At 39.1% G+C, this 21533-nt stretch overlaps 3 protein-coding genes across 13 annotated transcripts in view; all 3 read left to right on the top strand.

Moving 5' to 3' along the window:
- Positions 1–21533, top strand: part of snphb (syntaphilin b) — a 1167912-nt gene that overhangs the window by 965561 nt on the left and 180818 nt on the right. The gene's annotated exons all lie outside the window — the stretch shown is intronic.
- The window catches only part of LOC103384730 (tumor necrosis factor receptor superfamily member 14-like), a 23605-nt gene continuing 2086 nt past the window's right edge, over positions 15–21533 (top strand). Inside the window, exons 1-11 of one of the 10 annotated variants that reach the window (XM_025059398.1) lie at positions 1130–1312; positions 1668–1758; positions 2183–2308; positions 2538–2693; positions 2885–2972; positions 3376–3542; positions 3630–3664; positions 4261–4318; positions 4396–4453; positions 4492–4524; positions 5382–5788. In XM_025059398.1, coding sequence (XP_024915166.1) covers positions 1271–1312; positions 1668–1758; positions 2183–2308; positions 2538–2693; positions 2885–2972; positions 3376–3542; positions 3630–3664; positions 4261–4318; positions 4396–4453; positions 4492–4524; position 5382 — 855 coding nt within the window. In that variant the 5' untranslated portion in view covers positions 1130–1270 and the 3' untranslated portion in view covers positions 5383–5788. Of the gene's footprint in view, positions 145–873; positions 1004–1128; positions 1313–1667; positions 1759–2182; positions 2309–2537; positions 2694–2884; positions 2973–3375; positions 3543–3629; positions 3665–4260; positions 4319–4395; positions 5789–9832; positions 10348–21533 lie in introns of those variants that run through there. The other 9 variants (XM_025059392.1, XM_025059391.1, XM_025059393.1 and 6 more) reach the window with 9 other exon arrangements.
- Positions 13516–21455, top strand: LOC103384738 (tumor necrosis factor receptor superfamily member 14-like). The gene is made up of 9 exons (XM_025059404.1): positions 13516–13530; positions 14914–15355; positions 18238–18323; positions 18552–18666; positions 19024–19114; positions 19595–19720; positions 20200–20355; positions 20921–21008; positions 21389–21455. The coding sequence occupies exons 4-9, from the start codon at positions 18625–18627 to the stop codon at positions 21438–21440; spliced, it is 555 nt and encodes a 184-aa protein (XP_024915172.1). The 5' UTR covers positions 13516–13530; positions 14914–15355; positions 18238–18323; positions 18552–18624; the 3' UTR covers positions 21441–21455.

Genomic DNA, 21533 nt, shown 5'->3' with positions numbered 1-21533 from the left:
ACAGGCGTTTAAAAGTTTTCCAGTGTGCACCATTCGTATCAGAAAGACTTGGACCTACGACTGGGGAACAACATCACTGTCAAGTCAGAACCAAACGACCGAGTTACATTTATTTGAAAGCTGACATGTATCCAGAGTCATAAGGTAAGATCGAACTTTTTTTAATTTTAACAACAGTTAAATCGGTTTATTCCTAGTGTCTGTCGCTGATTCTTATTTTCTGATATTGAAGTCATGGGACAGCCATGTTTCTGTAGTGGAGGTCACTTTAACGGCAGAAACAGCTTCACATACTGTACAAGTTGAAGCTTGACCGACTACGTTAATCTTCCTACGTGAAGAGTACTGACCCCATCTACTGGGTCTGCAATAGTATAGTATATAGCGGTGGTTCTTAACCTTGTTGGAGGTACTGAACAACCGGCAGTTTTATATGCCCATTCACCGAACCCTTCGGTGATGGCCAAGCGGGTGGCGTGTCATCACGAATCATATGAGTCGGGTGTGTGTCTTGTCCTCCGCCGAACGCCTGAGACTAACTCACCGAATCCCCGGAGTTCGATCGAGCCCAGGATAAGAACCACTGGGATATAGTATAGTTCCCATTCACAACCACAGTCTAAGAAATCTCGATCTCCCCAGGAAAAACCCAATATATATATAGTTTATTATTATTATTATTTACACGTCACCATAACCTTAAAGTTCATTTGTAAACGTGGGTATATTTGCAACAAATGTCACTGATCACACTAAGACCCACATTTACTTCCTTAACATGACAACAGGAAGTCGTCATCCAACTAGAAAGTTCTGTGGCTAACAGCAGATTGAGAAAGGAGGAAGGGCGGGGTTTAGTGCTTGAATACGACGCGCGAAAACGTTTAGCAGGGTCGATTAGTTTATTTTCAATGAAGAATGAAAAAGCAGGACAACCATCTCCAACCCGGCCGGTCCATCTCCGGGTCCGCCGTCGAACCACCTTGTGCATCTCCGGTCTAATGTACGTATGTACCAGCTGGGAAAGGAGGTGAAGACTAAGACCAGTTTAAACCTGTCAAGTCAGGTGTGCTGCTCCTCTGTTGGAACAAAGACCTGCAGCCAAAGCAGCCATTTAGGACACTATATTTCCAAGTGATCGCGTTAGAAATGAAATCTGTTTTGAGATCCAACCAAAGAATTTGTCTGTGTTTTCAGGTGTCACAACTCGACTTACTCCACATCTGAATGTGATGACGTCCCCAGTTGAAGTAAGTCTTCCATCGTGAAAATGTTGATCTTTAAAACATTTTGTCCATCTACATATTTGTTGGTAAAGTATCATTACTTCATAATCTGTCACTTTTTAAAGATATTTTTCACCTTCTCATTGTTCTGATGGAACAAAAGTTAAAGCTGGTTGGTTTTAGTTCTGTGTGTGTGGACATGGCAGGTAATGACTCACTGATAAGAAAACATTTGTCAGCATTGTGTTAACATTAGAAGAATCCTCAGCTCACCACCAAACAAAGTTGCCACAAAAGTCTATGTAATGAAATATAATACTGTTGTTGTTTAAATGTTTTCCCAGTTTACCTGCTTGGTGTTAAACCTAAGCCTTGTCAAAATCCTCTCCTCATAGAAACCTCTAACTCAGAGATGAAGAACTTTCCTCTTTTTTTGCACAGGTGCTCGGAACCACCTTTGTTAGAGGGGCTCTAGGTTGCCCCCCATCAGAGTACCCAGTTGGAGATAAGTGCTGTCCTAAATGTGATCCAGGTAAGCTTTAGCTGAGTGATAAAATATGAGGAGAGGATTATCCCAGAATCAAACACTGAACAATGACATTAGTCTGACTTTCAAGTACTTTCAAGTTTCAAGTACAGTCAAGTGGATCAGTGGGGACCTTAAAGTTGGTTTGTATTTCTTATTAGATGAAATACAAAATGTATAAATCCATTAGAAAAGTTTCCTGAGGGACTTTCAAAGTCTACAATAAAGAAATGTTTTTGGTTTGTCAACTTTAAAAGGTCAGTCCTTGGTCTCCATGTAAGTTTGGTTTGACTCTAATGTGATGATGTGGAGCAGATTAAGTCATTGGTTCTCTAAAAACATGTTCCATTCTTTCTCCCCATCACTGAGAGGAACTGACCAGACATTTTACAACACGGACTATAACTTCACATTGTTGTGTTTTCTATAGGAGCCTTCGCGAAAAGAAACTGCACGGACACCAGGACCACCACCTGTAGTCTCTGTGACGAAGGAACATTCACGAGTGATTATAATGGAGAAATAGAATGCTTTGCATGTACAGTGTGTAGTCCAGGTAAATACTCTTTATCTCCAAAAAAGTATTGTTTGAAGTGATTTGTATGAACAGACTTTTTATAGTCTTTTTAATGTCCAGTAAAATTAACACTGATTTTCACCACTTTCTTCCCTTTGTCTTTGTTGTGAAAGAAAAACTTTATTTCCACTAAAACGTGTTTGGTCCTGTTCTACTTCCACTGTGTCACCCTTTACGTTTGACCTTTGTCACCTTTGTATCCTGACAGACTTGGGTCTAAAGACTCTGACCCCATGCACAGTGGTGCAGGATACAACATGTGAACCTCTGGACGGATTCTTCTGTATAAACAGGACAGAGAACCACTGTACAGCAGCACAGAACCACACGAGGTGTCAACCAGGACAGTACATCAGAAATAATGGTATTGTGAATGAGCCTTTGTTGTTACTGCACTAATCAATGACACTCATGTCATTAATGGTAACTTCATAGTAATTGATTGCTGTTAACAGCTACGTTGGAGGCAGTGTAGCTTTGGAACCAGTTTTAAAGAAAGATAAGATTTAAACAACATGTCTTTCCAAGTATCTGTGTTCATGTGTGTTCCCACAGGAACAGCAGCCACAGACACTGAGTGTTCTGACTGCACTTCTGGGACATTTTCTGATGGTACATTTACTGTCTGTCGGCCACACACACAGTAAGTGAGACATTTAATGTGACATAAAACCTGCATGATCCAATCCAAGACTTCAACAGATCAGACTTTGTTCAGAGTTCCATATGAACTGTCAGTGTTGAATTCAGTCTCCTCCTTTCATCCATTATCATCTATTAACGTCATTCATCATTGGAGTGGTTCTAACACTGATGTTCAAATACAGAGGTCACCTTATTCTCCACAGCTACTAACAGTCCTACTCTTCCTATTGGTCAGTTGGTAGATTATTAATATACTGTATTGATCCCAACATGGAAAATGAATTGGCCCAGCCATAATCTGAAGTCTTAGGACATGTGTTCATTCCAGGTCTGAAATGATCCATGCACTGAATTTGTATTTTAAAACATCACCTGTAGAACATGTCTCTCTGTGGCTGCAGGTGTGAACACAGAAGCCTTTCTACAGTAACAGAAGGAACAACTTCAACTGATGCTCAGTGTGGGAAAAACAATGTCCCGGCAGTTTTTCTAATAGGATCTTTAATACTGTTTATTTTAATAGTAGGAGATATAGTTGTTGTTCAGTGGAGGAAGAAAAAAAGAAAAGGTAGACCTCTAAACCACATCCATGTCTTATCACATGTTGATATTAGTCTGAACACTGATCAGCTGTTTTTTCATTGGTTTGTTACAGTAAAAGAATTCATTGATCACGCATGTTGTTTTCAGGTATGTTTTTTTTCCCTCTCCTTTTCAACACTGTATAAACTGTGTGTCCATATGCTCTGGTGTATTTCAGGTTTTTTTCTTTAGGAATGATGTGCTGATATGTTTTCATGATCATCATGTAATGATGAGACTCAGCCCAGAGAGACCTGTCACATCCTTCCAGTAAATTTGACCCAAGTTTCTGCTGACCAATGCCACCACAGATAATTCCAGTTCAGATGAAACCTTTACAGCAGAATAGACATTTTAAATTTTGGTCATAGAAACACAAGTCACAACAACAGTCAGTTACAAAGAGCCCAGAAAACATCAGTATAAAAGTCAGTCTACACTGAAACAGTTCAATTCAGTCTGTTTGTCTTTTCTGGAGATCTGGTTCCTGAAATTAACAGCAGCACAAAACAATAAAAAAGGACAGATATTATATAAGACATCATAGTTGTTGTAGTTTCCTCTAAATGGGATTAGACTTGAAAATGAACATGACGTATTGTATAAGGTGTAAACCTGTCAAAGCCAGTGTCAGTGAATTATTAACTGACAGCAAAAGGAGGAGAACTATGAACCTAATAATGATCTGATATGTCTCTTACAAGGAGTGCACAGCTGAAAATAAAAAGAATTATGAGGAGCAAGAACGTAACGAAACAGAAGGTGAGACATTGACTGACAGTCTGTCTTCATCACTGTCCTCAATTTATTTACAGAGCTGTTTTTTCTGTTATCTAAAGGACAATCCTTAAAAGATGAAACATCAGGAGTGACGAACCATTCAGATATTGTGTTAAACAACACAGAGGTCACACTCTCCTGTGAGAGCATGCGCCCAGAAGAGAGATTCTGGACGGCTGGACAGACTGGTGAGGAAGGCCGACTCTGTGGTTGGCTTGGTGCTGGAGACCCTGACATCAGTTGTAGAGAAAAGGACTCTTTACAAGCTGCTGTCAATCATGGACACCAGTCACCTACCTACACAGCACCTTCACAAAACGTTCAAGTTCAGGGCAGACTTCTGTCACTGTCATGGTCCACAGACAGACTGAGGACGTCCTTTGTCCCCGGGGCCATTCAAAACTTTAACACCACAACTTCACTTGAACAAAGGTGAAGTTTGAGATGCCACAGCATCTCTGTTAAGATGTTGTAAATACATTTAGTTTTAACTGAACACATGTAAACATTCACAGTGCAGGATGGAAAAAGTATGTGAACCTTTGGATTTAATAACTGGTTGACCCTCCTTTGGCAGCAATAACCTCAACCAAACGTTTCCTGTAGTTGCAGATCAGATCTGTACGACGGTCAGGAGGAATTTTGGACCATTCTTCTGTACAAAACTGTTTCAGTTCAGCAATATTCTTGGGATGTCAGGTGTGAATCGCCCTCTTGAGGTCGTGCCACAGCATCTCAATCAGGTTGAGGTCAGGACTCTGACTGGGCCACTCCAGAAGGCGTATTTTCTTCTGTTGAAGCCATTCTGTTGTTGATTTACTTTTTACTATGCTTTGGGTCGTTGTCCTGTTGTATCACACATCCTCCACATGTGCTGTGCCTTTTTTTTCTCCACACATAGTGTTGTCTGTTCCTTCCAAACAACTCAGTTTTGGTTAAATATGTCCACAGAATATTTTGCCAGTATTCCAAGTAGCTTTGGAACATCCAGGTGCTCTTTTTCAAACTTCAAATGTGCAGCAATGTTTTTTTGTTTTTTTTGTAGAGCATTGGCTTCCTCCGTGGTGTCCTCCCATGAACCACACCTAGGCAGAGTAGCAACAGTGCTGAACTTTCTCCATTTGTAGGCAATCCGTCTTACCGTGGACACATGGACATCAAGGCTTTTAGAGATACTTTTGTTCACTTTCCAACTTCATGCAAGTCAATATGAAGATTGTAACGCTAAACTTTCAAACAAAGAGCCAATCTACCTCATCAAATGTTATTGCATATCTAGACTGTAGAGATAATCTTTGCAGCACCAGCCTAATCTGACCTTGATGGTTTTGACAAGCTTTGTTCCAGTCTCTCAGAGACACACCACCTCCTCTGCTACAACCCTGGACCTTTGTCTACTACCATACACTGAACACGTTAGAGCTGAAATATGTGATGACAATATTGTGATACCAAATACTTTTGCTTCCTCGGTAAATCGCGGATTTTTAAAATCCAATCTCGCGACATTAAAAATGTTTTAATTTCCAATATTTTCATTATTCACGAGCAATAATATTCTAGCCTTAAAGGGAAAAACTATTTAAATAAACGATAAGACATTTTGCCACACATACATATAGGGTAATACATTAAAAAAAAATCAATCATGTACGTATGGGAAATCTAAGACACCTGCATGTCATGTGTGACATATGTACTGTATATATGGTGAGCATTTAATTAATGTAAGGTACCTCAGTTAGACACAGGAGGGCACTGTTGTTGTTGTTGTTCGACTATTGATAACAGTCACAACTGCCTGTGCTTAACCTAAGGTTTCTTGTTAGCACGAGATACGTTTCTCAATTACGTTTAACAAATAATTCAATTTCACTTTAATGCAAAAGGTACAGTGACTTCAATTTAGTCACTTAAATATGAATGATTTAAAATGATGCTATCCTGCCCTTTAGTGGTTATTTATCTGTACTTTAGAGCTATTATACTCTGTATCAGGAATAATAATTACTATTCATACTAACCTAAGGACACCAAACCACTTTCGGTATTTTCTGTAATGTGTGTTCTATGCCCAAGTAATTTCTCAGTGGTGGAATCACAAAGATCACCTGTGAAATACAGTATATAATGCATCGCAGGCCAACAGCCTTTCTCTGCACCATTGATAGCACGTTTCTAAATCATTGGTAGCAGAAAACCAACCAAATGTTAAAATAAAATAAATAAATACATTTGTACTATATTGATTCCATATTTAGGAAGTTGTTGTATTGGCAGCCATTTGACATTTGGAAGAGTTGGTCTCCCCCGGTCTTTTTTCATCCCACAATGTGGAAATTTAGAAAAGGTACAAAGCAGATTATGAGAAAAAAAGTACAACATATCGACATTGTAATATAATGGTTTAGATATGTGTCTGTGCCTTTAAATCGACGGAGAGGGGCGGGAACTAAAATGGAAAAACATTAACGAATTCAAATCAACTACGCACTTCTGTATTTGTGTTTATGTAATTTTTGGTTTGTATACATTTGCAGTCGTTGAAGTACGGATCTGGACAAAAAGCAACAGAAAAGAAAAAGACGTGAAGTGATCGCGTAAGAAATGAAATCTGTTTTGAGATCCAACCAAAGAATTTGTCTGTGTTTTCAGGTGTCACAACTCGACTTACTCCACATCTGAATGTGACGACGTCCCCAGTTGAAGAAAGTCTTCCATCGTGAAAATGTTGATCTTTAAAACATTTTGTCCATCTACATATTTGTTGGTAAAGTATCATTACTTCATAATCTGTCACTTTTTAAAGATATTTTTCACCTTCTCATTGTTCTGATGGAACAAAAGTTAAAGCTGGTTGGTTTTAGTTCTGTGTGTGTGTCTTGGTGTAACTAGATGTAATTTTACCCTGGAACGCACATTAGCTCGTGGTAGATAATAGTCGTACGTGTCAACGGAGAGAGCAAACAGAAAAGGTCCGCAGATCACATCATTGGAAGAAGATGGCTCCCAAACATCAAGCTACCTAATTTTAAAAGACAAAAAAAAAAAAAAACCAGCATGGTGAAAATTGCTAACAACGGGGGTCGCAGTTAACGTTATGACCGGGCGGTAGCTTAGGTGTGTATGTGCGAATGTGTATGTTTGTGTTTGTTAACACAACACCAATCTTCTCGGACGCAATGCTGCTGAGCCTAATGAGTATAATCCAAGTTTATAGACAGTCATGTTCTCGTGGAGTGCACAATTCCATTTTAATTAACCTGCATATAAAAGAGGCCACGATTTGTGCGGGGGTGTGTGTGCTGAACTCATGCTATGACACAGAAACCTTACGATAATAACAACGTCGCTGAGGAGTCATCTGATAGGCCGGCTGTTGCCCTCAACTCAAGGCCCCTCTGAGTCTACGTTGAATCATCGCAGTTGGGGCGATCATGGAGGAGAGGCTTTGTACAGCTTGCTAATGGCGTATTAAGAATTTCATGATTAAAGCTTGCATGACATTTCCCATTACATGCTACCCACTGCTCCTGATATGCCAAAACTGTATAACATTTTTCCTTATTAGCTTTCCTTGCATTTTACAACCTAATCGTTTTTGAAATGATTTTCTAGCCACATACGTACCATCGTTTTCGGAGTATAAGTCGCACCCGAGTATAAGTCGCAAAACCCATCCACAGGATGGAAAAAAGGTGCGACTTATAAATACGATACTTGATATCGTATCAAGTATCGTATTTGTAAGTTATACGATAACAGCGGTATCGTCAAGCAAAAGCAGACAATACCCGGACACCCTGAAGACTAAACCCAACAGCAGCATGTTAAGCTGCTGTCATGCTGCCGTATCAACTGCCACTAGATCAGGGTCCTACCTTCTCTTCTTTCAAGAAGCACTTCAACACTTTACTCTTCAAAGAACATCTCCTATCCTAACAAACCCACAAACATCTAACATGAACCTCTTCTTACTCTATGACCTATTATGACTTCAACTGTACTTTTACTTTATTTATTCTTTATTACTATTTATTATTATGTATGTATTTTTGTATTTGGTATGTTTACTGTGACTTGATTGTCGATTGATCGACTCGAATTGTAACATTACTTTGGATAAAAGCATTTCCTAAATGTGTTGTAATGTAATGTAATATTGAATATCTGGTTTGACAATGTTCCAACCAGTATTTCCCTATCACCACATGACTGAGTCACAAGATACTGCATGTGATTTCAAGTTCCCTGTTCTCCTTTCCTCTGCAGTCAGTACATGTAGGACTTTGCGTTGTCTGCCAGTGCAGACACTAAATACAGCAATACATTACTTTGGATAAAAGCATTTCCTAAATGTGTTGTAATGTAATGTAATATATACAGTACAATACACTATATATCAATATAAAGTGTGTGTAGTCTTAATTCAACTAAAAACTTTATTTCCACTGAAACGTGTTTGGTCCTGTTCTACTTCCACTGTGTCACCCTTTACGTTTGACCTTTGTCACCTTTGTATCCTGACAGACTTGGGTCTAAAGACTCTGACCCCATGCACAGTGGTGCAGGATACAACATGTGAACCTCTGGACGGATTCTTCTGTATAAACAGGACAGAGAACCACTGTACAGCAGCACAGAACCACACGAGGTGTCAACCAGGACAGTACATCAGAAATAATGGTATTGTGAATGAGCCTTTGTTGTTACTGCACTAATCAATGACACTCATGTCATTAATGGTAACTTCATAGTAATTGATTGCTGTTAACAGCTACGTTGGAGGCAGTGTAGCTTTGGAACCAGTTTTAAAGAAAGATAAGATTTAAACAACATGTCTTTCCAAGTATCTGTGTTCATGTGTGTTCCCACAGGAACAGCAGCCACAGACACTGAGTGTTCTGACTGCACTTCTGGGACATTTTCTGATGGTACATTTACTGTCTGTCGGCCACACACACAGTAAGTGAGACATTTAATGTGACATAAAACCTGCATGATCCAATCCAAGACTTCAACAGATCAGACTTTGTTCAGAGTTCCATATGAACTGTCAGTGTTGAATTCAGTCTCCTCCTTTCATCCATTATCATCTATTAACGTCATTCATCATTGGAGTGGTTCTAACACTGATGTTCAAATACAGAGGTCACCTTATTCTCCACAGCTACTAACAGTCCTACTCTTCCTATTGGTCAGTTGGTAGATTATTAATATACTGTATTGATCCCAACATGGAAAATGAATTGGCCCAGCCATAATCTGAAGTCTTAGGACATGTGTTCATTCCAGGTCTGAAATGATCCATGCACTGAATTTGTATTTTAAAACATCACCTGTAGAACATGTCTCTCTGTGGCTGCAGGTGTGAACACAGAAGCCTTTCTACAGTAACAGAAGGAACAACTTCAACTGATGCTCAGTGTGGGAAAAACAATGTCCCGGCAGTTTTTCTAATAGGATCTTTAATACTGTTTATTTTAATAGTAGGAGGTATAGTTGTTGTTCAGTGGAGGAAGATAAAAGAATTTTGTATTCAGGTATGTTTTTTCAACACTATACACTGTGTGTCTATATGCTCTGGTGTATTTCATCTTTTCTCTTTAGGAATGAACTGCTGCTTCATGAATATTTCCATTATTTTAGTCGTCTGCTGTGATCTTCATAGTTGTCATTGTTTCCTCTAAATGGGATTACATTTTAGAAAATGAACATGACGTATTTTATAATGTGAAAACCGTTTACCCTGAAGTATAAAATACCGTTGTTGAATTCACTGAAAACAGCTGGTCAGCTGATGCTCGATGTTGGGATGGCAGTTTGGTTGGAGCAGTTGTAGGCAGCGCAGTATTGCTGTGTTTTTTTGCTAATTAATATAGATGAATTTTTTTGTGGTAGAAGCCTATCAAGAAAGATAGAAGTAAAAAACCTCATCATGCTTTAACATTTTTTCATAGTCTCTGTTTAGTCAAGACATTAATGAGATGCTCTTTTTTCTTTGGTCTGTGTTTGTTCCAGATGAAGCTCAAATGGAACTCTTGTGTATTACTGCAATTCAACAATATATATGTATCACAGTTTTCACCACTGTCCTGGTTTTACCTGTAATAACATCTTATTTCTCTTATCTACAGATGAATGGAACCAGGGATGGAGCAGTAACATAGTTACTACATATAAAATTGGCAGTACCAGTGTTTCAGTGTTTGTACAAACCACTAGGGATGTTTGGAAAGATCCAGTCGAGTTGACAGCCTCCAGTAAAATGGATTACTTCTTGGGTTGAGTTTTCTGATGTCATATCCTTGACAACCAGACGTTTGAGGATCTTTTCTTGACTTTGACAATCTTCATGGCATTTTGTTTAAATGCAACAACATGAGACCAAAACATGAAATGATGAAAATCACCTCATGTTGGGATTATGATGCTAAACCTTCTCTTGGATACAGCCTATGGTGTCTTTCCACTTTGGAGGAAGGAGGAAAGTCCTCCCTCAAAAAACTGAGCGTGTTGAACACTTTGGGTGTGGTTCTTTTTTGTTTGTTTGTGGGTTATGGTAAACCAAATTTGTCAGAGCTGGAAACCACATTTCATCACATTGGATTGTTAACTGAGGCACAACTTCATTGACCTATGACTGCACCTCTGTCTACACTTCACACTCCATCACCCATCATCATCTTTTGGGGTAGTGTTGACTTGGTGGTTAAGGAAGCGGACTTGGGTCTGGAAGGCTCCAGCTTCGAGTCCACCAGCTGCCAAGTTACCACTGAGGTGCTCTGAGCATGGCACTGTCCCCACACACTGCTCCCCGGGAGCTGAAAGCTGCTCCCTGCTGACTATGGTGATGGGTTAAAAGCAGAGGTCACATTTGGTTGTGTGCAGTGGTGAGCTGTGTCACAATGACAAGTAGTTCACTTTCACTTAAGATTTATCAGTCTCTTTGAGCTTTCATTTTTCTCTTTTGAGATGCTCTTTTTTCTTTGGTCTGTGTTTGTTCCAGATGAAGCTCAAATGGAACTCTTGTGTATTACTGCAATTCAACAATATATATGTATCACAGTTTTCACCACTGTCCTGGTTTTACCTGTAATAACATCTTATTTCTCTTATCTACAGATGAATGGAACCAGGGATGGAGCAGTAACATAGTTACTACATATAAAATTGGCAGTACCAGTGTTTCAGTGTTTGTACAAACCACTAGGGATGTTTGGAAAGATCCAGTCGAGTTGACAGCCTCCAGTAAAATGGATTACTTCTTGGGTTGAGTTTTCTGATGTCATATCCTTGACAACCAGACGTTTGAGGATCTTTTCTTGACTTTGACAATCTTCATGGCATTTTGTTTAAATGCAACAACATGAGACCAAAACATGAAATGATGAAAATCACCTCATGTTGGGATTATGATGCTAAACCTTCTCTTGGATACAGCCTATGGTGTCTTTCCACTTTGGAGGAAGGAGGAAAGTCCTCCCTCAAAAAACTGAGCGTGTTGAACACTTTGGGTGTGGTTCTTTTTTGTTTGTTTGTGGGTTATGGTAAACCAAATTTGTCAGAGCTGGAAACCACATTTCATCACATTGGATTGTTAACTGAGGCACAACTTCATTGACCTATGACTGCACCTCTGTCTACACTTCACACTCCATCACCCATCATCATCTTTTGGGGTAGTGTTGACTTGGTGGTTAAGGAAGCGGACTTGGGTCTGGAAGGCTCCAGCTTCGAGTCCACCAGCTGCCAAGTTACCACTGAGGTGCTCTGAGCATGGCACTGTCCCCACACACTGCTCCCCGGGAGCTGAAAGCTGCTCCCTGCTGACTATGGTGATGGGTTAAAAGCAGAGGTCACATTTGGTTGTGTGCAGTGGTGAGCTGTGTCACAATGACAAGTAGTTCACTTTCACTTAAGATTTATCAGTCTCTTTGAGCTTTCATTTTTCTCTTTAAAAATGCAACATATGCAATTATTTAACAGTTTAGTTATATCTGCAAATCTGCTTAAAAAATTCTCATGTACAGTACATATATTACATGTTTCTTATAATCTGTACTGTATCTTGCTGCTGTCACACTGAATTTTCCCACTGTGGGATGAGCAATAGTATTATCTTAACTTTAAGCCCTTTACTACTCAGCACAACAGAGGATGACCTTCCTGTTGGAGCTGAAACAGTTCAAACGGCCAAAGACAACGATGGTGAGCTTCTACACCTCCATCTGCTCTTTTTTATCTACAGTGTTACTGCTCTGTTTATACCCTACAGTATTAGCCTGTTGTGCTGTATGCCAAAACAAATTCCTCGTAGGTGGAAACCTACCTTGCAATAAAACCGTTTCTGATTCTGATCCATACACTTGGATTGTAGTTTAGCAGATTTTACTCAACATTTCATTTTTGGCTGGAATGAGCTCTTTGTCCAGTTTAAAATGTGTTGGTAATTTGACAACATTGAATAACAGAACATTTTTAGGTGATAAGTAGCAGTAAGTGTTAGTAATAGTAGTGATGTCGTAGCATATTCAGCCTCCATGTGATACTGCTGTAAGAAGGTTCTATTCATGTGATGCACAGGACTCTATTGATATTTACATATATTTACATCTATGTTAAACAAAATCAAACAATTAAATGTTAGAAATATCATTTCAGTTGCAGTAGTAGTATGTTTCTGTATTTTATTAATATTTAACATACTGTATTAGTATTCATATTTTATGAAGTGTAATATGAATTAAAAAAATATGTTTGATTACTAATTTTGGAAGAGGGGCCGTTTAAAATAATACACACAAATATATACAGTATTTATTTTTTTGTTCTGACCTGATCATTTACTGGTTACCCAACACAGGAATGGACAACAAATATAGTTGAGAATCCATGTTGAGAATCAAACAGGGGTGGAGGTTAAAAACATACAGCACAGAACCAAGGTAAACCGAGAATAACAGGAATTCAACATTCAACAACTCCTACTACTGGGAAAGCATCGATAACAATGACACTTCAAAAGCGGAAGTAAAATGCATAGGCGGAGTTTGACAGTTGACAGTTTGTTTCAGCCAATGGAGAGTCAGTGCCCTCCCCCGTAAACTCCGCCTATGTTGCTCTATCGAAAATCTACACAAATTGGAAAGACAAAACGATCATGTAATTTGCGGTGTTTTCTTCTGCACTAGGTAAGACACGTTATTTATATTTTAACATGTGTAGACCTGTACTGTATTAACAACCATACTGTAACAACTGTTGTTGAGCATCTTCTGATTGTGATAACAGGGTTGAACTTTATGGTTGGCTGCCAGTGTGCTTCAGTTGTGTGCCATGCGCTGTGTAGTTTCGCTTCATGGGAGGCTTGGTACTGTTGTCACAGGTCAGGTTGCTAGGGAGTCTTGGCGATCATTTGGTGGTGGCTCTGCTGTAGGCAAGCTGGCTAACATAGGCGTCAAACAGAGTTTGACGTTTGACTCACGGGGGACAAACCAACAAAAACTGCATTGGGTACTATAGAGTTTTTGTTGGTTTTGTGGGGGTAAAGGGCGATATACGTGCATGTTATTGGTAAAAAAAAAAAGTTGGCTCTAAATGATTGCTGCTGTCCCTCATTGTCCCACTCAAACCTGCTACTTGTCTCATATTTTGTGAGTTTGGAGGTGGTCATCTACTCCCAAGCCGTTTGCTGATAAGAGTCGAAAATGCACAACGTTTACGCGCTTCGAATTCAAACACTAAACCCCGCCTCTCTCTCTCTTTCTCAATCCGCCGTTGGCTACTGGTCGTTTTATTTTCTGATTAGATGACGACTCGACTTCCTCTAGGTTTAAACATAAACAAGTATTGAGGTCACAAGAGTGGGTCAATGTGGGACAGCAGCAATATTTTTCTATCTATTTTTTTTAAACCAAGCACCATACACGTATCTCGCCTTTACCCCCCACAAAAAACAAACAGAAAATCTATAGTACAAAACATACCGGTAATCTAAAGGTTGCTAAAGCTTAGGTTAGAAACACACACATTTTTAATATGTAACATATTTATTAATACATTATCTCCATTCTTCCACATTCAACATAAAATAAGACTATAAGGTTTATACCTGATGTAAAATGAAACACTTCGATATAAGTAGGTGTCTGTAAAACCAACATCTATTGTGCATTATATGGTAATCTGTGATGAAAATAAAAAATAAAAATACCCCACCACTACCAAAAACATTTTACATCACAATCCAGCAGGTGGCAGGCCAACAGCCTTTCTCTGCACCATGGATAGCACGTTTCTAAAACATTGGTAGCAGAAAACCAACCAAAAGTTAAAACCTAGGCTATAACAAGATTCAGGGGCCGTAACTACATATATTTATTTTTAAATACATTTTACACAAAGAATTTACCCCGCCCATGTCCGACAGAAAATCTTTTTGTTTTTACACAAATTGCAGAATGCTGGTTCAGAATCTCCATCCACCGGTCTTAGCCAGGGATATGTTGATATGTTGATGTCCTTTTTGTTTTTTTTACTAAAGTGGCATCTTCTTTTTTTCGCACACTGCACAGCCCTCACAGTATCACGTCAACTGCACGTTGTCTGATTTGAAAAGTGTGTGCTCATACTACGAGTCAGCAGTTTGATTGACACCTCACTCCGCCTCTCAGCGACCGCCTTATCTGTGAAGTGGCCTATCATGGCTGTGGACAGCACTGACAGTCGTGCCCATAGACAGTCAGACAGATAAAAATGTTTATTTTCATTGAAGTAATGAAGAAGCGGGGAAACATCTCCAGTTTGCGGGACGAAGGCTAAAAATGCTGTTCAGTACAACGTACAGCAGGACAGGTAGTCACTACTTGGTAGTAGGTGACAGACATCAAGAGAACTGTACAACGAGCTCGAAGAGGAAACTATACACAACAAGTGGGAAAATTAATCTGCATTTTGTCAGAGTCAGTACACTGGAATATGGATCCACACCGCCAGGTGGGAGAGTCAAAGCTGAACGTGAGTTTGTATGTGATGTTTCAGATATTGACATTGTTTATGGACGTGCCGTCAGTTTGTACTGCTGTGACTAATTTGAAGCAATACTTCAGTGTGAAATGTATGTATTTAAACCGCACATTTCATGCAGCAATTTCGAGTTACTACAGTAAAAGATCAGCAACATGTGACGTCACCTGGCTGCACCCACATTGATGGTGCGTTCCGTGAAAGTGAGAAGTCCGGAATCTCAGATCTTTGACAAAAAGAACTATACTGCAGTATCACTGTAAGTTTAACAACAGACGTGTCAAAGCAGACATTTGGAACAGTTTGGCCTCCGCTGATCTACGAAGTAGATGAAATCGGAAAATCATTTTTTCGTCCCACAATGTGGAAATTTAGAAAAGGTAGAAAACAGATTATATGAAAGAAAAGTGCAACATATTGATATAGTAATATAATCATTTAGATGTGTGTCTGTGCCTTTAAAGGAGGGCGTGAAAAACAACCGAACTGAAACCAGCTACGCAGTTCTGTATTTTCTGTTTATGTACGATTTGTCTTGTGTCTTTATTTGCAGTCACGGAAGTATTCATGGCCGTTTGGAAAACAAATACAAATGTTTCTGGACAAAGGGCGACAGAAAAGAAAAAAACTAAATACAAGGTACTTGTCCTCGATTCATATTTTCTTGTTGAGTTTGTTTCGTTTCATGTACAAGGGTAAAATTAAAACGATCTTCTGCGAGTAAACAATGTCTCTCTCTGTGCGGGAGTTAAGGGAGATTTAAATGTCCTCTGTAACACGGAAGAACGGAGGGTATATTTCCAAATGATCGCGTTAGAAATGAAATCTGTTTTGAGATCCAACCAAAGAACTTGTCTGTGTTTTCAGGTGTCACAACTCGACTTACTCCACATCTGAATGTGACGACGTCCCCAGTTGAAGAAAGTCTTCCATCGTGAAAATGTTGATCTTTAAAACATTTTGTCCATCTACATATTTGTTGGTAAAGTATCATTACTTCATAATCTGTCACTTTTTAAAGATATTTTTCACCTTCTCATTGTTCTGATGGAACAAAAGTTAAAGCTGGTTGGTTTTAGTTCTGTGTGTGTGTGGACATGGCAGGTAATGACTCACTGATAAGAAAACATTTGTCAGCATTGTGTTAACATTAGAAGAATCCTCAGCTCACCACCAAACAAAGTTGCCACAAAAGTCTATGTAATGAAATATAATACTGTTGTTGTTTAAATGTTTTCCCAGTTTACCTGCTTGGTGTTAAACCTAAGCCTTGTCAAAATCCTCTCCTCATAGAAACCTCTAACTCAGAGATGAAGAACTTTCCTCTTTTTTTGCACAGGTGCTCGGAACCACCTTTGTTAGAGGGGCTCTAGGTTGCCCCCCATCAGAGTACCCAGTTGGAGATAAGTGCTGTCCTAAATGTGATCCAGGTAAGCTTTAGCTGAGTGATAAAATATGAGGAGAGGATTATCCCAGAATCAAACACTGAACAATGACATTAGTCTGACTTTCAAAGTAAAGTACAGTAGTCAGGTGGATCAGTGGACGCCTTGAAGTTGGATTTGAATTTGAGTTAAAAACTGGAAGTAGTAATTAGATCGATTTTATTTTTGTTTGTATTGACCAGATTCATGAATCACATTTGTCTCATTGGAATTTGGACACAATGTTAGGAATTTACATACATCTCTAGGATGTGCTGGGATGCATCATCACTGATCTTCCTGGGGTCATTGGGGTTTTGGGTCTTTTAACATCATACCCCACTCACACACAGGTGAGCCATGATCTGGTCTGGGTGATGTGTTCAGGGACCTTTAAATGTTTTCTAAGGTCCACCTTCACTGAGGGGAACTGACCAGACATTTTACAACACGGACTATAACTTCACATTGTTGTGTTTTCGTAATAAGTTTCACGTAATTACGTGATAACTTTCACCTTACAGTTCTCTCTCTCTTTATCGCGATTCTACTTTCGCTTCCTCAGTAAATCGCGGATTTTTAATATATAATCTCGCGACATAAAAAATGTTGTAATTCTTCATATATAATATTTTCATTATTTTTGTGAAATATAATAATATTCTAGCCTAAAAGGGAAAAACTATTTAAATAAACGATAAGACATTTTTCCACACATACATATAGGGTAATACATTAAAAAAAAAAAATCAATCATGTACGTATGGGAAATCTAAGACACCGGCATCAACCCCCCGCCCCCGTCACTTTAGGGCAGAGGTGTCAAACTCAAATCACACTGGGCCAAAATTAAAACTGGAACGAAGACATGGGCCAAACTTAAATTTTATTGAAATATTGACGCAATTGTGCATGTTTCCCTTCTCTCCTGATATGTAGTAGTGAGATATGCAATGACATATACCTGTCCGAAATTTCAGATCTTTGACACGAAAAACTATACTGCGGTAATACTGGAAGTTTTACAACAGGCATGTCCAGACTTTCCTTCAACACGTGTGGCTACAATGATTTGACCAGTTATCTGTCTGGAGACTGAGACCAGTTTATTAAACCTGTCAAGTCAGGTGTGCTGCTGCTCTGTTGGAACAAAGACCTGCAGCCAAAGCAGATATTTGGAACAGTTTGGCCTCCGCTGGTCTACGAAGTAGATGAAATCGGAAAAAAATCCTTTATTTGTTCCACAGTGCGGACATTTAGAAAAGATACGAAACAGATTATATGAAAGAAAAGTGCAACATATTGATATAGTAATATAATCATTTAGATGTGTGTCTGTGCCTTTAAAGGAGGGCGTGAACACATTTGGAAAAACAACCGAACTAAAACCAACTACGCAGTTCTGTATTTTCTGTTTATGTACGATTTGTCTTGTGTGTTTATTTTCAGTCACGGAAGTATTCATGGCCGTTTGGAAAACAAATACAAACGTTTCTGGACAAAGGGCGACAGAAAAGAAAAAAACTAAATACAAGGTACTTGTCCTCGATTCATATTTTCTTGTTGAGTTTGTTTCGTTTCATGTACAAGGGTAAAATTAAAACGATCTTCTGCGAGTAAACAATGTCTCTCTCTGTGCGGGAGTTAAGGGAGATTTAAATGTCCTCTGTAACACGGAAGAACGGAGGGTATATTTCCAAATGATCGCGTTAGAAATGAAATCTGTTTTGAGATCCAACCAAAGAACTTGTCTGTGTTTTCAGGTGTCACAACTCGACTTACTCCACATCTGAATGTGACGACGTCCCCAGTTGAAGAAAGTCTTCCATCGTGAAAATGTTGATCTTTAAAACATTTTGTCCATCTACATATTTGTTGGTAAAGTATCATTACTTCATAATCTGTCACTTTTTAAAGATATTTTTCACCTTCTCATTGTTCTGATGGAACAAAAGTTAAAGCTGGTTGGTTTTAGTTCTGTGTGTGTGTGGACATGGCAGGTAATGACTCACTGATAAGAAAACATTTGTCAGCATTGTGTTAACATTAGAAGAATCCTCAGCTCACCACCAAACAAAGTTGCCACAAAAGTCTATGTAATGAAATATAATACTGTTGTTGTTTAAATGTTTTCCCAGTTTACCTGCTTGGTGTTAAACCTAAGCCTTGTCAAAATCCTCTCCTCATAGAAACCTCTAACTCAGAGATGAAGAACTTTCCTCTTTTTTTGCACAGGTGCTCGGAACCACCTTTGTTAGAGGGGCTCTAGGTTGCCCCCCATCAGAGTACCCAGTTGGAGATAAGTGCTGTCCTAAATGTGATCCAGGTAAGCTTTAGCTGAGTGATAAAATATGAGGAGAGGATTATCCCAGAATCAAACACTGAACAATGACATTAGTCTGACTTTCAAAGTAAAGTACAGTAGTCAGGTGGATCAGTGGACGCCTTGAAGTTGGATTTGAATTTGAGTTAAAAACTGGAAGTAGTAATTAGATCGATTTTATTTTTGTTTGTATTGACCAGATTCATGAATCACATTTGTCTCATTGGAATTTGGACACAATGTTAGGAATTTACATACATCTCTAGGATGTGCTGGGATGCATCATCACTGATCTTCCTGGGGTCATTGGGGTTTTGGGTCTTTTAACATCATACCCCACTCACACACAGGTGAGCCATGATCTGGTCTGGGTGATGTGTTCAGGGACCTTTAAATGTTTTCTAAGGTCCACCTTCACTGAGGGGAACTGACCAGACATTTTACAACACGGACTATAACTTCACATTGTTGTGTTTTCTAAAGGAGCCTTTGTGAAAAAAAACTGCACAGCCATCAGGAGCACCTCCTGTCGTCGCTGTGTCGAAGGAACATTCACAAATGATTTTAATGGAGAAAGAGAATGCTTTGCATGTACACTGTGTAGTCCAGGTAAATACTCTTTATCTCAGAAGATCTCATGTATTATGTTCCAGTAGAATGCTGCTGACATTACCTAGCTCTTACCTAGTCGTTCTTCCAAATGCTGCTGACACCTGAATGTGACATGTTGTGAACTGAATTTCAGTGAATATCTGGTTTGACAATGTTCCAACCAGTATTTCCCTATCACCACATGACTGAGTCACAAGATACTGCATGTGATTTCAAGTTCCCTGTTCTCCTTTCCTCTGCAGTCAGTACATGTAGGACTTTGCGTTGTCTGCCAGTGCAGACACTAAAAACAGCAATAAGTTGCTTTGGATAAAAGTATTTTCTAAATGTATTGTAATACAGTGCAATACACTATATCAATATAAAGTGTATATTGTCTAGGAAAGCTTTATTTCCACTAAAACATGTTTGTTCCTGTTCTACTTCCACTGTGTCACCCTTTACATTTGACCTTTGTCACCTTTGTATCCTGACAGACTTGGGTCTAAAGACTCTGACCCCATGCACAGTGGTGCAGGATACAACATGTGAACCTCTGGACGGATTCTTCTGTATAAACAGGACAGAGAACCACTGTACAGCAGCACAGAACCACACGAGGTGTCAACCAGGACAGTACATCAGAAATAATGGTATTGTGAATGAGCCTTTGTTGTTACTGCACTAATCAATGACACTCATGTCATTAATGGTAACTTCATAGTAATTGATTGCTGTTAACAGCTACGTTGGAGGCAGTGTAGCTTTGGAACCAGTTTTAAAGAAAGATAAGATTTAAACAACATGTCTTTCCAAGTGGAAAGAAAGAAAATCAAAGTTGAAGTCTGGGATGTCATTGGAAATTAGTTTGGACAGTTGTACTATGAATGGACAATAAGTCAGGAAGAGCAATCTATCCCAGAACATCACAGCACTGGATTGTTTCTCCAATGAATGCCAGAAGTGTGTGTGATTTACCACACTAGTGCACCGTGAGGGATCTTCAGGTGAACTGTGGGAAATGATCCAGTTGGACTTCATTGGTCTGAAAACTCATTTGTGCTATGTGATGTTTTCTGCTGGAGTTTGGGAAACACTGATGTGTATATATATACTGAATGAATGGTGACATCTGGGTTCAACACTAACATCATGAAGGACTTTAACCCTGTAACAACATGTCTTTCCAAGTATCTGTGTTCATGTGTGTTCCCACAGGAACAGCAGCCACAGACACTGAGTGTTCTGACTGCACTTCTGGGACATTTTCTGATGGTACATTTACTGTCTGTCGGCCACACACACAGTAAGTGAGACATTTAATGTGACATAAAACCTGCATGATCCAATCCAAGACTTCAACAGATCAGACTTTGTTCAGAGTTCCATATGAACTGTCAGTGTTGAATTCAGTCTCCTCCTTTCATCCATTATCATCTATTAACGTCATTCATCATTGGAGTGGTTCTAACACTGATGTTCAAATACAGAGGTCACCTTATTCTCCACAGCTACTAACAGTCCTACTCTTCCTATTGGTCAGTTGGTAGATTATTAATATACTGTATTGATCCCAACATGGAAAATGAATTGGCCCAGCCATAATCTGAAGTCTTAGGACATGTGTTCATTCCAGGTCTGAAATGATCCATGCACTGAATTTGTATTTTAAAACATCACCTGTAGAACATGTCTCTCTGTGGCTGCAGGTGTGAACACAGAAGCCTTTCTACAGTAACAGAAGGAACAACTTCAACTGATGCTCAGTGTGGGAAAATCAATGTCCCGGCAATCGTAATAGGCTCTTCAATACTGTTTATTTTAATAGTAG

Source organism: Cynoglossus semilaevis, chromosome 10 (genome assembly GCF_000523025.1).
Source record: "Cynoglossus semilaevis isolate Cse_v1.0 chromosome 10, Cse_v1.0, whole genome shotgun sequence".
Lineage (NCBI taxonomy): Eukaryota > Metazoa > Chordata > Actinopteri > Pleuronectiformes > Cynoglossidae > Cynoglossus > Cynoglossus semilaevis.
Note: the sequence above shows the minus strand (reverse complement) of the source record. Positions and strands in the feature narration are given on the sequence as shown.

What these genes read in the sequence shown, in the direction of transcription:
- LOC103384738 (XM_025059404.1), top strand. Translation starts at nt 18,625, where the DNA reads ATGTTGATCTTTAAAACATTTTGTCCATCTACATATTTGTTG. An exon ending in CTGTCCTAAATGTGATCCAG is followed by an intron (nt 19,115 to 19,594) that starts GTAAGCTTTAGC and finishes TGTTTTCTAAAG; the next exon opens with GAGCCTTTGTGAAAAAAAAC. An exon ending in GTCTGTCGGCCACACACACA is followed by an intron (nt 21,009 to 21,388) that starts GTAAGTGAGACA and finishes CATCACCTGTAG; the next exon opens with AACATGTCTCTCTGTGGCTG.